The sequence below is a fragment of the Serinus canaria genome, chromosome Z, assembly GCF_022539315.1.
Source record: "Serinus canaria isolate serCan28SL12 chromosome Z, serCan2020, whole genome shotgun sequence".
Lineage (NCBI taxonomy): Eukaryota > Metazoa > Chordata > Aves > Passeriformes > Fringillidae > Serinus > Serinus canaria.
The window spans coordinates 47,708,127-47,723,838 of NC_066343.1; the positions used below are offsets into that span (position 1 = coordinate 47,708,127).

Here is a 15,712-nt window from a genome sequence, read left to right on the forward strand (position 1 = left end):
CTATCTATTCAGCTTGTATTGATATTTGGGATTGTCCCTAGCCTGAGATGTGATACAAAATTACGGATGAATTTTTCGGTTTTAATTTACATTTAAACCATGCCACATTTCAATCACTATACAAACAAAAACCATGCACATAACTTGTGCATGTAATAATCAGAGATAAATTTTCCTGGATTCTGGTGTCTGTAAATTCTTTTCTTACAGATACAAACCTGGTGCTGGTTTTCTTTCTCCAGATTTCTAATTTCTGCATACACTGACATATTTAATCCTTGACAGTTACTACAGTTTTAACAGAAGATATGTTTATGTCTCTTTCTGCTCATGTCTTCAGACATTATTTATAGTAATGCATTTTTAACATTTGCCATATCTTTCATAAGACTTGATAGTACCATACCACTGCAAGATACAAACTTGACAGTTTGCAATAGGATCTGCACATTATTCTGACAGTAAGTACTATACAGCCAGCAAACTATATCCTTTTAATAACCTTATTAAAAATCCGATGAACACTGTGACTAAATCATATATAGTAAATTCTATTTTGTACATGATAGCAATAAGTCACTAAATTTTTAATAAATTATATATTGCAGTAAGGAACTATTGCATTATTTCCAGTTTAACACTTTGTAAAGCCAAGTATATTACTAAAAGCTATTTCATAAACTGTTATAAAGCAATTTGGAAATATCTTAACATCTGGCTCAAGATTTCTGTCTATTTTGGTCCCATTGCCTGTGAATGTGTGCAATGATCTAGTTAATATGTGACTGCATCTATGGCATAATGATTCTACTCAATGGGCCTTCCAGCAATATTTTTGGAAACACTGAGAAGTAATCAATACTTCTTTGTATTACCAGAAATGCATAGCAACACTGGTATACATCACTGCAAGTGCTTCTCCACTTTTCCACAAACACAGCTGCAATAGCTCTACTAGCTCACTGTAGTTTAACAAATGAATTTCATTACAAATTAGAACAGATTAGATGAGCACTGTCCTAAAATGTCTTTAATCCTTTTTAATCATTAAAACAGAATGACACGCAGGAGAATATGTGCCCATTCTTTTAAAAACTCATACAAATTTTTGCTTTGAATCCATTCTTCAGTGCCATACCACACAGAAACCTCTATATTTTTAGAATTGATGTACCTTTCAATACTATAATCTTCAGCTTTCAAGCTCACTATTATTTGCCTTCAGGTGCAAATTTTAAAGTGTACAGCCTTCTAAAAAACCTTTATGGTTTCAGCCAGATTCTGAAAGGCTTGTAGATCAGTCATCATCACACTAGATTTCTTTTCAAAATAATGTTCTTCAGTCAGAGTACACTTGTGGTTATACTCGGTTCACTTGTCAAATACAAATCTGAGGTCATCAAAAGCTTCAGGGCAACTTCAGCTATTCCAAAACTCATTTTCTACTTCTATTTTGCTGAAGAAATAGTATTTCAACTATAAAAATAATAGAAAACTCTAAAGATAGAGAAACAAAGGCATTGCATGGGCACATTTCATCACAGCATTGCAGTGACTGCCTATATAGAGAAAGTCTTCATAGAGACTATACCCAACACCCAAGCATTTCAGAACATAAAAAATACCAAAAGGAGATAAGATGAAGTCGAAATATATTCTATTGAAATCATTATTTTAGAGCTGACATCTCAAATACACAGGTCTAGGAAGAGATGCTAATGATTCTATTTAAGTATTTCAGTTATAATTGATGAAACGTTTAAACACTCCCATTTACATGGTCTGTATTCATTATAAGTCACATGCCTGGCAAGGCTGAATGACATTAGGCTCAATATTCCTGTTGGCTTGAATTCCTTGGACATATCCTAACACAAGGGCTTTTATTTCATTCTAGTTTTAAGTCCCATCTTTTATTAAAACAGAAAAACAGACAAGAGAGCACTTTATTTCAAAGGCTGATTTGATATTTGAGAGGTCAGTCTGAATTTTTTATCTCCAGAGATTTTTTACGCAGCTATAATTCATATTTATAATTATAGCTGAGTAATTAACACTCTTTTGAAAACAGAGACTATCTAGGTACTTGGGGAAAAGCTTTTACCTTCCCAAAGTAAAACTGAGTTTCTCATTGACTTTGATGCACAAAGAAATCCAGTTGTTTCCTATGACCCAAAGCCCCATACATATAAATAGTCAAGGAAAAATGGAATTTTAAAAGCATAAGCATACACCAATCTTTTCCTGGAGACTAAAGACAAATGGAACAAGGCAAAAATAAATTAAATAAAACTAAACTCAACTGGAAGCCTAAGCTTTGTCTGCTCTGGGTAAACCGTTTGATGCTGTTTAACAGCATTGGGATGGAAGCTGACACCATACTAATTCACAGCATGAATTCTACATATTACATACTTCCTCCAACTTGTCATTAGCTACAATTCTGCCTTTACATATACACAAATTTCAAGTGGTGCCTCTACATAGCATCACTTGACAGCAACTTTGCCTCTCTTTTTCTGCTCCTAATATTCTCACTGTGATTAGAAGTACTTAAGTTAGCATCCTGTTTTCACTCTATCTCATGTCTGATGTTAAACTTGGAGAACACTGGAAGAGAAAACCAGCTGAACTATGTGTCCACAAAACAGCTAGCATACTGTAGTTTATGCAAAGTATTGGTTTATAATTTGTGATATGGAATGGTATATCCCTTCAGCCATTTGATTGTAGAACCTTTACTTAAATGTCCATATTCAACTTAGTTATTTCCTAGCTTGGTAATTACAAATTGTCATTCCATGCGGCCTTTTGAACTCAAAGTGCCTGATGGATATGAACATCATAAAATGAAGAAAGAAAGCCTGACTCTCTGACAAAAGGAGACCAGGATAATCTCATTTCTCCATTAAAAAATTTTTTGGGGGGAAAAAAAAAAAAAAAGAAGAGAAAATGTATAATCACAGACATAACATGGAGAAACTACAGGTTATAGCATCTTTGTGGCATGCAACATTGAGATTGCCTAGGAGGTCTTTTGCTTTCACATGAAAAGCCAGCTGAAGTCCAACAATATCATGGGTTTATACCCCTAAAATAGAAGTGATTTCACCTGAGTGTATCACATTCTTTTCTTCCCCTATGAAAAAAAAGCAGCCAAATATTCTGTTAATTTTGTCTCTTCATTTAATACTTTGCCTACTGCATTCAGGAAAAAATTTCAAAAGATGTAATGTTTAATGAACATTTTACTGTCATGTAAGTTTTTAGCAGTGATAGTACAGGACACATAACCTACTGAAAAAGCTAGAAAAATATGAAAACACTGGCATGCTATAACAACCCAGTAATTTGCCAATGTGAAACAGTTGAATAAAATAATTTTAAAGCTATAAACTATTATTAGTATGATACAAAAACTGAGTTTTACTCTGAAAGAAATTAGTATATCTTGAATATTTAATAGTGGCAAGGAAAGGAAACGCACTAATTTCAACCCAAAACTCTAGTGAATTCAAACTATTTAACTGCAATCTCTACACCTACTAGCTAAGCAATAAAAAAAAGCCTACCAATATGTTCATGTTTACACAGATGTTTTTTAATTTGCATAAAAATTTAAACATTGGCTTTTTACTTCCTTTTCTGTTCCTCTGTAGATGCTGCATTAAAGAAAATGTCAGGTTCTCCTCTACAGATCTCTGAAAATAGTAGATACTCTACTTATCTGGGCTTCTTACTACTTCAGGGAAGAGGAACAGGGAGGACAGGGATAAAAAATGTTTCAAACAACTACAACCATTTGCTTCTTCCATGTAATATCTAGTTTTGTTATGGCTGCATACTAGTACTTAATCTATTCCTTTTTATTTTTTCCACTATGTTTTGCTCATTAAAAAAAAAAATTAAAAATTAACGAAACACATCCTTAATTTTGTAAAGGATAGGTGGCTCAGTAGGGAAGACCACATTTATTTATTACATACCTCATGCTTTATCACAAAATTGATTATAAAAATAGACACAAAATTAATTTTTAAAATTATTTTAAATTATTAAATTACTTCTTATGAAGCTTCAATATCAAGGAATTATGTACAAAGCTTGCCTTTGCTCTGGCAACTCTCTGGCTTGAATGATGGAGAGAGATGAAGAAAGATGTCCTTAATCTATCAACAGGATTGCTCTGAAGCTGGAGCTGGCTGCTGAAGAGCAGCACTGACAGTCCGTACAATTTTAAAGGACAAAACTGACCTGCATCAATTGCTCACATATTCCCAGGAGTGAAAAACTCCCTATGCTTTTACAAAAATTAACAGCTAGACAGATGGTATCCATTGTATACTCTCAGGCATAGAGGAAATCATAATGGAAAGGAATGAAAGGTAAGGATGCAGTGGGGTTGACTGGAGGAATGAAGAGGCAGGAATTATTAGAGAAGTAATAAATTTAAATATAATACATGGGATTCCCCTGAGGAAAAATATACAGGGCCAGTGGGTATGAGAGCTCGTTATTCTGTAGCAGCAACAGTCAGGAAGTGAAGACTAACTTAAAGATCATGTTTGAATTGAGAATAATGTGGCAAATATACACAGCTAGAAAATACAGAGGACTATTGGCAGCAAACTCTTTAGAGAAGTAGGAACCCATGTTTCAGGAAACAAGAAAAATATGTTACAAGAGGTATCTGATATACAGTGTTTTAGAGAAAAAAAAGTATCCATGCAATTCTACTATGTGTGTGTGTGTGTGTATATATATATATATATATATACACATATATATATACATATTTTCCTTTATTTTTAAAATACAGAATAACATCATATCATGTCATTCAGGAAACATAGTTTAGCTAAGGTATTTAAAGTAAAATCATCAGATGCAGTAATTTACTTGCAACAAAATCCAATTCTAAAAGCAGAAAGCCTGCTGATGATTTTAGGGCAGATTTTTTTTTTTCTGCTCCTTTCTCCAAGAAGCAACATTTTATTGGTCCATTGGCATTACATCATTACAGAGCATTCTGAAATTGTCGAACTGCCTACTCCTCTTAAATTAATACAAATCGAATTATTTCATTAATAAGGTGTAATGAGCCTGGATTCTGGTGCTTCCTTCACTCACAGAAAGATGGTCTTCTACCTGCAGCGCTACTACATTTATGACTGTTATAACTTACTCTGCCTCTCATTTCTACTGTATTCAGCTGAGTTCCTTCTTCATAACATTCATTCCACACAAATATACAAATTCTTTTTCTTCAAAAAAAGCATTAAGCAAGGCAAGTACTCTCTTTCTAAACTTTTATATATTTGCAGGATGCCATAGGCTTATATATAGCTGTACACAATACAAGCGGTTCAAAGCCATTTTATGTTGAAGAAGGCATCAAGAACTGAAAAAGTACTAAGGACTAAAAGCAATATTCTATCCACCAAAGGAAGAATAGAAGAAAATCTAAACATTCCTCAACTGTTCATAACTGATTAAAGTAATTTCTTCATATTCAGCAGAAAAAATCTAGGTTTGTAAGTCACATAATTTCAGAAACACTGGCTCAAAATTAATTCAAGCCTTTCCAAAAGGCTCCTGTTAGTCTTACAGTGTTTAAGACAGTCCACAGAACACATTTCAACATCTGATGAATGAATGAATGAATGAATGAATGAATGAATGAATGAATGAATGAATGAATGAATTTAAATCCAATTGGTAGCCAGTGACAAGTGCTGTTCCCTAGAATCAGGGCCACTTCTCTTTAATATCTTTATGACCTGGCCAAAGAGATCAAGTGTCCCCAGTGTTAGTTTGCAGATGACACCAAGCTGGGTGGAGTGTTGATCTGCAGGAGGGCAGGAAGGCTCTGCAGAGGGATCTGGACAGGCTGGATCAATGGGCCAAGGCCAGTGCTGTGAGGTTCAGCAAGGCCCAGGGCTGAGTGCTGCCCATGACCTGACCAGGTGTCCAAGAAGGCCAATGGCAGCAATAGCGTGGCCAGCAGGACCCAGGCAGGGATGGTGCCGCTGTACTTGGCACTAGTGAGACTGTGATCCAAGAAGGATATTGAGGTGTTCAAGCATGTCCAGAGAAGTGCAGCAAATCTAGGGTAGGGCCTGGAGTACAAGTCCTGTGAGGAGTGGCTGAGCGAGCTGGAAAAAGAAGGTTAAGAAGGAATCTTATCACTCTCTACAACTGCCTGAAATGAGTGTGTGTTAGCCTCTTCTGCCTAGCAAAAAGCAGTAGGACAAGACATGATGTTCTCAAACTGTCCCAGAGGAGGTTAGGTTCAATAGTAGGAGAAGTTTCTTTACTGAAAGGGTGGTTAAGCTTTGGAACAGGAAAGAGGGAACTCCCCAGGAAAGATGAATGATGTCACCATCCCTGGAAATGTTCAGATATGGCAGACTGAGATGGGGTGTGCCCAGTGGGCTTTGTGTTATTCAAAGGTTGGACTTGATGATCTTGGAGGTTGTTTCCAACAATGTTTCCATGATTTCTGAATTTTCAACCCTTGAATTAGCAATTTTCAAGTCGCCTCATGTTTTTAGGTTTTATATATATATATATATATATATATATATATATATATATATACACACACACACACACACACTCTCATTACATATGTCTTTTAAATTATTTTTAAAAGGACATGTGAAAACCATTTTTTTTTAAAATTCTGAACAAAAACTCTAAACATTAGAATTACTATTTTAAGGACAGGCTATCAATTTTAAAGCACTCCAAGCTGCATTTCCACATTTAAACATACAGCTTCAAAAACAAAAAAGTAATTAATGGAATAAAATGAAGGTTAAGTATAGAGTGAAAATATTAATAGTTCAAAATAAGTGAGTACAAGGTAAGGTAGACCAAGAACCATACTAGAAACAGTGTGGGGTGATCCAGAAAACTTACACTTCCTCTAAGAATTTGAATGGGCCACTAATAGCTTTCTTTCTATCTGACAACATCAGTCATGCACACACTGACAGATTAAGTAAGTACTGTATAAAATAGCAAAAAACCACAATTTGCACTTGTGCATATCGTTCTAGAGTACATCAGTGTTCCTGAATGACACTGTTTAATGTGTTATGTAGTGTATGCATATTTTTCAATACCATGATGGCAGAGATACCATGTAACAAACAGACCATGCATCCTTTCACCTTCACTAATAGTTGAGGTAAAAATCAATAATAAAAAGACTCCACAAACAGTACAGTGCTTTATTCAATGCCTTTTTAGGTTTCATCAACAATACAACTCCAAAAATGAAACTTTCACAGTTGGTACTGGTAAGTTTGTTACTAATCACCTGGGGAAGAACAGGTTTGAACTACATTTAATAGAACACCAAAGACTGTTACCACTGTTAATGGACTGTCACTATGTTTCAAAAGGCCCATCTCAGTAAAACCCTTGTTGATTTCTTACCTTAAATAAAACTTACTGTTCTTTACCTGGCAATAACCACCACAATTCAGATTTTTAATACATTCAAATACTGGAACACCTTAATAGCAATGCATATATGGAGGATACGTTAATATACTACTCACCAATTTTAATCTTTGCAAGGGTATTCTGCTAGTGTCTATCGGAGTACGTTCTGTGACATTACCAAATCTGACTTCTGGGATGGCAATTGCACATATTACATGTGCCCACCTGTGAAAAGTGGCAAGTCAAAAATACCACCAAAAAACTCACAGAAATACAAGTGCTGAAGTTGCTGCTTGCTGTGTATTAGGCTTTTGCTTTTGGTTTGGTTTTCTTGAATATACCCATCTGCGGTTACTTCGCTTTCCTAAGCTTTATTAACACATTTTAACAAACCTTGCATCACTAGCACTTTGTGTCAATAAACTTTCTGAGTTTCTGATACTGAGATTTTATTGCAACAATTTTTAAGCATATTTTACTTTTTATTTAAGTAAAAAGTTTTTGCAGGTGTGCTATTCAGGTACATATGTAAACACCACATTATTTGGGTCATGAGTAATTGATCATCTACAGCATTTATTAGTCCTTATTAACCTTACTCAGACCTGAGAAACTATTCTTACACAACAAACATGATTACAATCAATTATGCACCTATCAAAATGCAAAATGAAATGTAAATGTTATCAAGGCTTTCTGTCTATAGACACAAAGGTATCCAAGCAGCAAAGTGATCAAGCCCCCAGTGCAATGCCCAACATGAACTGGATCTCCTTTGGTAGCAAAAGCACCTGCACGTGCCTAGGACCAGTATTACAATCAAGACTTCAGTGGAATTTCAGGAGGCTTGTCAGATGATACATGCTTCCTATACGTATAAGCAAACACTCCAAATCCTCACAATACATGAATCTCAAAATAAGAAAAGCTAAAAGAAAGTTTTAAAAGCCTGAAATTAGTATTTCATGAAGCACAAGAGAAGCTAACAACACTTTTATTATCAAAGAGCAGCCTTCGGAGGCGACTTCTAAAATCTTTTTGGGGTAGACAAGAAGTAAATCTGAATAAAGGAAAACATTATTTTTTTACTCATTTGCCTTATTCCCTGTCATTTACTATATGTCTGTTTTCATTACCGCATCTGGACTATTTCTGTAAGCACTGAATGCTTGCCTCACTCCACTTCTTGTACATTTTGAAGAAACACGTATTACGAGCATCTTAGCAGATTAACAGGAATGTGGGCTGAAACTGAAGAAGATGGAGGGTGATACAGAAAACAACAACAAAAAAAATTTTTCTTTCCTGCACTAGAGCAGCAATATTTCAGCGTCATCTTTGACAAAAACATCTGCAAAAGTATAATATGACACACAGGGACCAAACAAACTCCTGTCATGTGATTATAAAGCTGTATTGGTCAAAGTGTGAAATAAGACCTGTACATAAAGATGACATATCAACTAGCAAGTTATACAGTTCAGCCCAAACAGAAATAGAAAAAGCTTGCAGATCCATCCTTTTATTATGGTGACAGTTTCTTCATGTTTTAACTTACATGAAATTGAGACTTTTTAAAATGTTTTTTATAATAGCTGCTTTCTTCTCATTGTGACCTGCCCACCTGCTAAACCACACTGTTTTACCATCTAAGCTTTATGAGACAGAAATGCTTTAAATAAAATGCTTCTTCAATCAACCTTCAACTAAACATTTATCCTCTGACATCTCTCAACCTAAGACTCAAAACAATTCCTGAGTTCTGAAAAAAAGAATCTCGGCCTTCCTATATAGCAAACTGCTTACTGCATGCACACACACCAGTTTGATCTGTTAGCTTTTTAAAGTATGACATGCTCTTCCTGTATCTCGAGTTACTATGCAGAAAGTAAAGAAAGAGCAAAGGAGAATGCACATGTTAGATTTTACAGCTGTTGGAAGAAAAAGACTGAATTGTAACATACTTTTCTGAAAACTCAAAATTTTGAAATGATAACTAAGGCTGAAAGACAGATCAAAAACTCCACAATGTGTAACAACTATAATGTGTTACAGAAACACAAAAAACAAGTGTTCAACTGGTTTTACACAAATCCCATTTCATAAATTTGTAAAACCTACAGAGTGATAGAATGTAAACCCAAAAACCTTATATATAATTATACAAGAAAAGTGATTTTATGCAAACCTATGTGCATTTTCCTCATAATATATTTTATGAGACATTTCAAAAAAAATTGTATTTATATACAAAGAAAGATATCCATATTTTTAAAGATGCAACAAGAAAGCTACCAACAGCAAATATCAAAAGGGCATAATAAATTCTACTGAGATAATATTTTTGTCATTCTCTTTGTATTTAGCAAGTAAACCAAGTAACAAATTAAAGGGAATTTAAAGCAGAACTAAAAGTCAGCTGAGAATTTTAATTGTACTGGCAAAAATCTCCATTAAAATAGCTACAACAATAATATTTTCTGAAGGTAAAGTATGGCCTGAGTTAAATAAAAAACTTTCTCCTAACTGGACAAGAGTCATGAAATCAATTGAAAACCAGTGATAAATAAACTCTTTCCACTTCCTTTTCTGGTAAGTGAAAAAGAATGTCATACCTAGATCATGTCCCACCACTGCATTCCAAAGCACGAAAGAAAGAGGTCTACATAATATTGCTAAGCTACTAAGATGAGCTAATTAATTATGAAATTATTCAAAATGCATGAAGACTATTCTGCTATTGGGCTTGAAAAAACATTAAGCTGCAACATTTTCCACTTTAGTTGATAGGGTTACTTGCTAGGGTTTCTATCAGTCAGATACAGTAATAGCATGATGTCAGCAACAAAAGTATTTTTGACAGTGTGAGACTAAAGTGCATCTGAAAAAAAAACAGACTTCAGAATTGAAAATTATTTCAACATGATTAAAATTAATTCATTGAAAATACTGGGTTTAGAAGTTCAAAAGTATTGTATTGCAATTTTCAGGAGCAAAGAAGAAAATACACTTTGCTGTTTGATAAGACATGCAAACAATGTTAAATGAGCTCTCTCATTTACTTTCTTTGCAAAAAGGCCAGCAGATTAAAATTTGGAACAAGTAAGTGTTTGCAAACACTAAAACAAATATACATTTTACTATCTAACTATATAACAAAATGCCAGTGCCACATTTCAACAGAAATAAGATTCAGCTTAAAGGGACACTGTCAAACAGTTCAGGCTGCAAATGCTTTGCATGTGGGAATGGACTGGAAATAAAGTTTAAAATAAGCACATACAGTCCTGAAGAAATATTACTTACTTTTGTCAGTAGTCTGCTTTAATGCACCACCTCTCAAATTGCAGAGACAACATTCCTAAAAACGAAAACAAGAGTAGAAAAAGAGAGTTTTAATGACGGTTTACAAATCAGTTCTATTCATCTGATCTTGAGGATAAAGCATACTGCAAAAGCAATTAATTACTGGGTTACAAACTGCCACTTTCAAGCATAGCATTTCCTTACAGAGGAAGAAAAGGATACAGCAACAAAAAGAGAAACAACTCATACAACCAAAAGAAAAAAGGTATTTGAGTATTACTTACAGATGAAGTGATAGAATCACTTTGAAATGTAATAAAAAAACCCAAACAAAACCAACACCAAAAAACAAAAAAACAAAAAAACAAACAAAAAAAAACCCAAAACAAAACAACAACAACAACAAAAAAAAAACTCCAACACTTTTAATCAGTACTGCTGTAGAAAGGCTGGAAACTGCCATACATTTTACAAAGGAAAAACAAAGTACTATGGCACATAATGAGTTTAACAGAAGTTACTGAGAAACTGACCCACAAGCTATTGATCTAGCTTAAATCATTTTTTTTTTTTTCCTGCAATATACCTCTACTGCTTTGATCTTCAGTACAACTCCATCTCTTTCAGGGCACTCAGCAAAGTGTTCAGCAGTCCCCAGATAGCACGCTAAAAAACACAGCTTTTCCTATCTCTACTTAAAACTGAGCTTTTGAACACATACACTCTTTTTTGTCTTTCCAACCCCTCACTCTTTCTCTTCAGTCTCCTTAATTTCTGAACTATTCTTTCCCTTTATTTCTTTTTTCATCTCTTATCCCTTGAAAGGAGCTGATGAAAAAGTGTTTTGAACATAGCTATTCTTCTTCCCACCTGTTTTTCTAAAAGAATAAATGTTCAAAATAAAGTCAAGATATTCTGTGACAGTATATCTATATGAGACTGTGTCTTTTGAACCCCTACATTTAAGTTGCCCTTGCAGGACAAACAAGCAAATAAAACAAAAACACAAACATAGCAAAACCCAAAAAACCTTTCTGTTATACTTCAGTCTGATCTTACCTTAAAAATGATGAAGACTACAAATGTCTACAAGAAATTTATTTGAATTACATATTACATTCTCTATGAAAACCATCTTTCCTAACCATAGAAAAATGCTTTTTTGTGACAACTGGATCCTCTTTACTATTCAAGCACAAAATTTTTGCTTTACCAACCAAACCCATGAAGAAAAGAACATCGTCTTAAGGAGCACCCTTTTAACTACTGAGTATTATTGTAGAGTTTTAAAGAAGAGAATTGAGGTTCATTATTCTATCCACAACAACCTCAGGATGGGACCTAATATGTTCCAGATCACATTTCCCTTTCTAAAAGTAAACACTGGCTAATAAATCAAGGAACCCAAAGGTTTAGAACTATACCGCTTTTGTAAAGTTGTTTTTTTTCTCTGGGCTTGCAATAGCAGCCACTCGGAAAAGCAGCATATTGCAATAAAAAACTGTTTCAGAGTGATCCCCTGCACCCCTTCCAGGGACCAGGTCACCCCACCTCCGACAGACCAGTTCTTCTCCCTCCCTGAACACCTGTGCAGTATGGTGGACATCAGCACCAACTCCAGCAGAGCCCAGCAGGCATCAGGAGGAGGTAGCAGGTGGTGGTGCTGACACCACGTGCATGGGTACTTATCTGACACTAGAGCAACTCCAAAAGCTCCGTCTTTCCCAGGAAGATCCTCTCTGTCCAGCATCTTTCTTTCCTTTTGTCTCCCAGATGGTGTGGTTGACTGATCATGGGGTAGAGAGCTCATGACATCCTCCCAGTGTCTTTCAAGCCACACAGGCATCCTGGAGGGCACCATCTTGTAAATGCTATTTCCACCACTTTGGGTCTGTTTTTGTTTCCCAGGGCTTAATGAGATTTAGTGATTTTGTATCTAATGATTATTTACTGGGTTCAACTTTTTTTGCTTGTTGCTGTTTTGCTTTTTAGTACACTGTTATCTTTTCACTTCTGTTTACTCGCATTTGATCCTTATGGGTGGAAAGCGATTGGCTGAAACTAAGACGAGGTAACTCATTTTTGAGTGTCCAGCTCTTTAAACTGTCTTAACCCAAGACAGCAGTTCTGCAGAGCATGAACTTTTACAATTTATATATAGAGTAACATCTGCAGACTGGGGAAAAGAGTATAAGTCTACCTAACTCATCAGAAATATTTGCAGGGGAAAACCTTCATTGTCTGCTTTCAAATGTGAAAGTTCAGAGATTTCTCATGAATTCTTGTTAATCTGAATACCTTCTTAACATTAGCCATAAAAATACTTCAACTCTGCTTTGCAAAACAAAGAGTACATCTGCTCCTGTTTTAAGAGCTTTGACATTCTTAGGTCACTTTACTTAAAAATTTGTTACTTGAAAAATGATGACATTTTTCTGCTTCTAATGGATATTTTTCACTTTTTCAGAAAACTTTCATCAGGTCATTTGTTGTGGAACTTACTAATGTAACTAGACTGAGAATCCAAGGCCCTAAAGAAATTTTACAAATAAATCTTACAAACAAATTAAGCTAAAATAGCACAGGAAGAGACAGAAGTCATATCTTTACCTACAAACTACAGAGTTTTGACATTAGGTTAAAAATAAGAAAAAAAAAAAAAAAAAGGAGGGAAATTAAAAGGAGGAGAGCAGCCCAAGCAAAAGAGAAGGTGGCTCTAAATACCCCCATTAGGAGCTATAAAAAGATTACCCCTATGCAGGACCTATAGGAACCAAATATTATGTCCTCTACAGAAACACATATATGTATCTTTGATGAGCATAAAGTGTTGGTGGATACTTGCTCACTGTCTGATGGACACAAGCTACAAACAATTAGATCCCTAAGAACTAGTCAATTTCACCAGTGTTCATAACAAAACTGTGTGGGTAGGAACACAGGTTTAAAGCCCATTAAAACTATTTTGTTTATTATGTCTGCATTGCAATACATTTTCCTATATACAGGCGACATGGCTATTAGCTTAACTTGACTCAATATACTACAATTAAGGAAAACTCAGAGAACCTGACATTTACAAAGACTAATATTCCTAATAAATGTATACATGCCATGAGTAGCAGTGAAATAACATGTGAACTAGTAACTACTACCCATGCTATTATCCATGAAGGGCACAGACCTGCTGAGTTAGTCCAGCACTCCAAAAGTACATCTCCTATGAAAACAGATTGAGAGAGCTGTTCAGCCTGGAGAAAAGAAGAGAAGGCTTTGGGGAGACCTCATTGTGGCCTTTCAATACTTAAAGGGGGCTTATAAAAAAGACAGGGAAAAATATTTTAGAAGGAGAAATGGTTTTAAATATAGATGAGACATAAGGAAAAGGTTTTGACAATAAGGATAGTGAAAAACTGGTCCAGACTGCCCAGAGAGACAGTGGATGCCCCATCCCTGGAAACATTCAAGGTCAGGTCATACAGGGCTCTGAGCAAACTGGTCTACTTGAGAATGTCCCTGCTAATGGCAGAGAATTTGGAATAAATAACCTTTAAAGGTCTCTTTCAACACAAACTCTTCTATGATTCTGTGGTTCTGTGTTCTTAAAGAGGAAGAGCATGTCTGTGCATCCCTCTCTACCTGCTGTCAGCCTATTATGTAAAACTCAGGAAAAGAATGATTTCATTATAAAGCATCACCTTAGAAGGTATCCAATCTCTTATTCATTATTACTTTGCAAATCCTTTAAACAAGTAATTTTGTCATTCGTATTTGCATTAAATAATAATTTCATAAGCATATTATTTTATACATATCTAAATTAAATCTTAGACCATTTTAAATTGCTCATCTCCTTAAAAAAATCTCCATAACATTCTAGAATTACAAGAAGGCTTCTCTCTTCCAGTACCTGTATAAAGTAAGATATCTCCATATAATTCACAAGTTTTATACAGTAACATTCCTTTCATCTTTCAGCTTTTTTGTGGAAATGATGGGGTTTTTTTTCATAACAATATATATCATATTCACTGTTTCTGGACTAAATGTTTCCCCTTGCTTACAGGAAACATTTTTGCAACCAGCCACCCTAATCTCACTTCTATGCTTCAATCACTTTAAGAAATTGGTGGAAAAACCTCAAGTCAGTGGGAATTAACCATGCTTCCTTTGGTACATACATCCAAAAGATGTTTCACCTTTGTGGAAGAGTATGTCACTACTCAGACAAAGCTGGATATTAATTTTTTTTGCATGGATAAATACTACACAAAACCCAAGCCTGTTTACACTCATTTATATTTTAAAATTAATGTTTGCTTATCTTTGAGTATTTTTTTAGCGTCTGCCAAAATTCAGTCATATTCAAAGTAACGCTTACAAAAAGCAGTTTTCACACATCCATATTCCCATACCTACTTCATCAGCAATAGCTGTCTCCATAGGAGACAGGAAGCTGTCTAACACAGCAAGGCAGTAGAATTCTGCCAAGCTATAGCAGAGGAATACATATTAAGTCATCTAACAGTTATTTTTATTAAAAACTATGATCATGCACTCACAACCCCCTTTCTTTTTAAACTGCTATTTCTTCTTTGCTAAAGCCCTGAAAATTAACATAGCATCTCCAAATAATTACATTTATCCAGTTTAATGAAAAAGAAATTCAAGCTTATGTCAGTGGAAGACAGTGTAAAATAAAATATATATTTCTCTTAATGAATTATGCCTGACATATTTTCAAAAATTTCCTCTAAAAATGTAGTTTCCATAAGCAACCTAATAATCTCTTCCAACTCTTTGGCATCTGTGCCATTAGGGAGCTTTTCATTTAAACTAGCAAGAAGATTCCCAGCTTAAGCCTTTTTCTTTTTACTTTATGCACGATAAACATCAAAAGCCCCATACTGTCCCTTTCTTTTTTCAACATTTTCCATCTATAGACACTTAG

At 34.8% G+C, this 15,712-nt stretch overlaps 1 protein-coding gene across 1 annotated transcript in view; it reads right to left on the reverse strand.

The window, feature by feature from the left end:
• KDM4C (lysine demethylase 4C) overlaps positions 1-15,712 on the reverse strand; it is a 245,200-nt gene that overhangs the window by 64,270 nt on the left and 165,218 nt on the right. The window contains exons 16-17 of the mRNA XM_050986882.1: positions 10,758-10,816; positions 7,572-7,680 (exon numbers count right to left, since the gene is read on the reverse strand). Of these exons, the coding sequence (XP_050842839.1) occupies positions 7,572-7,680; positions 10,758-10,816 (168 nt within the window). The remainder of the gene's footprint in view (positions 1-7,571; positions 7,681-10,757; positions 10,817-15,712) is intronic.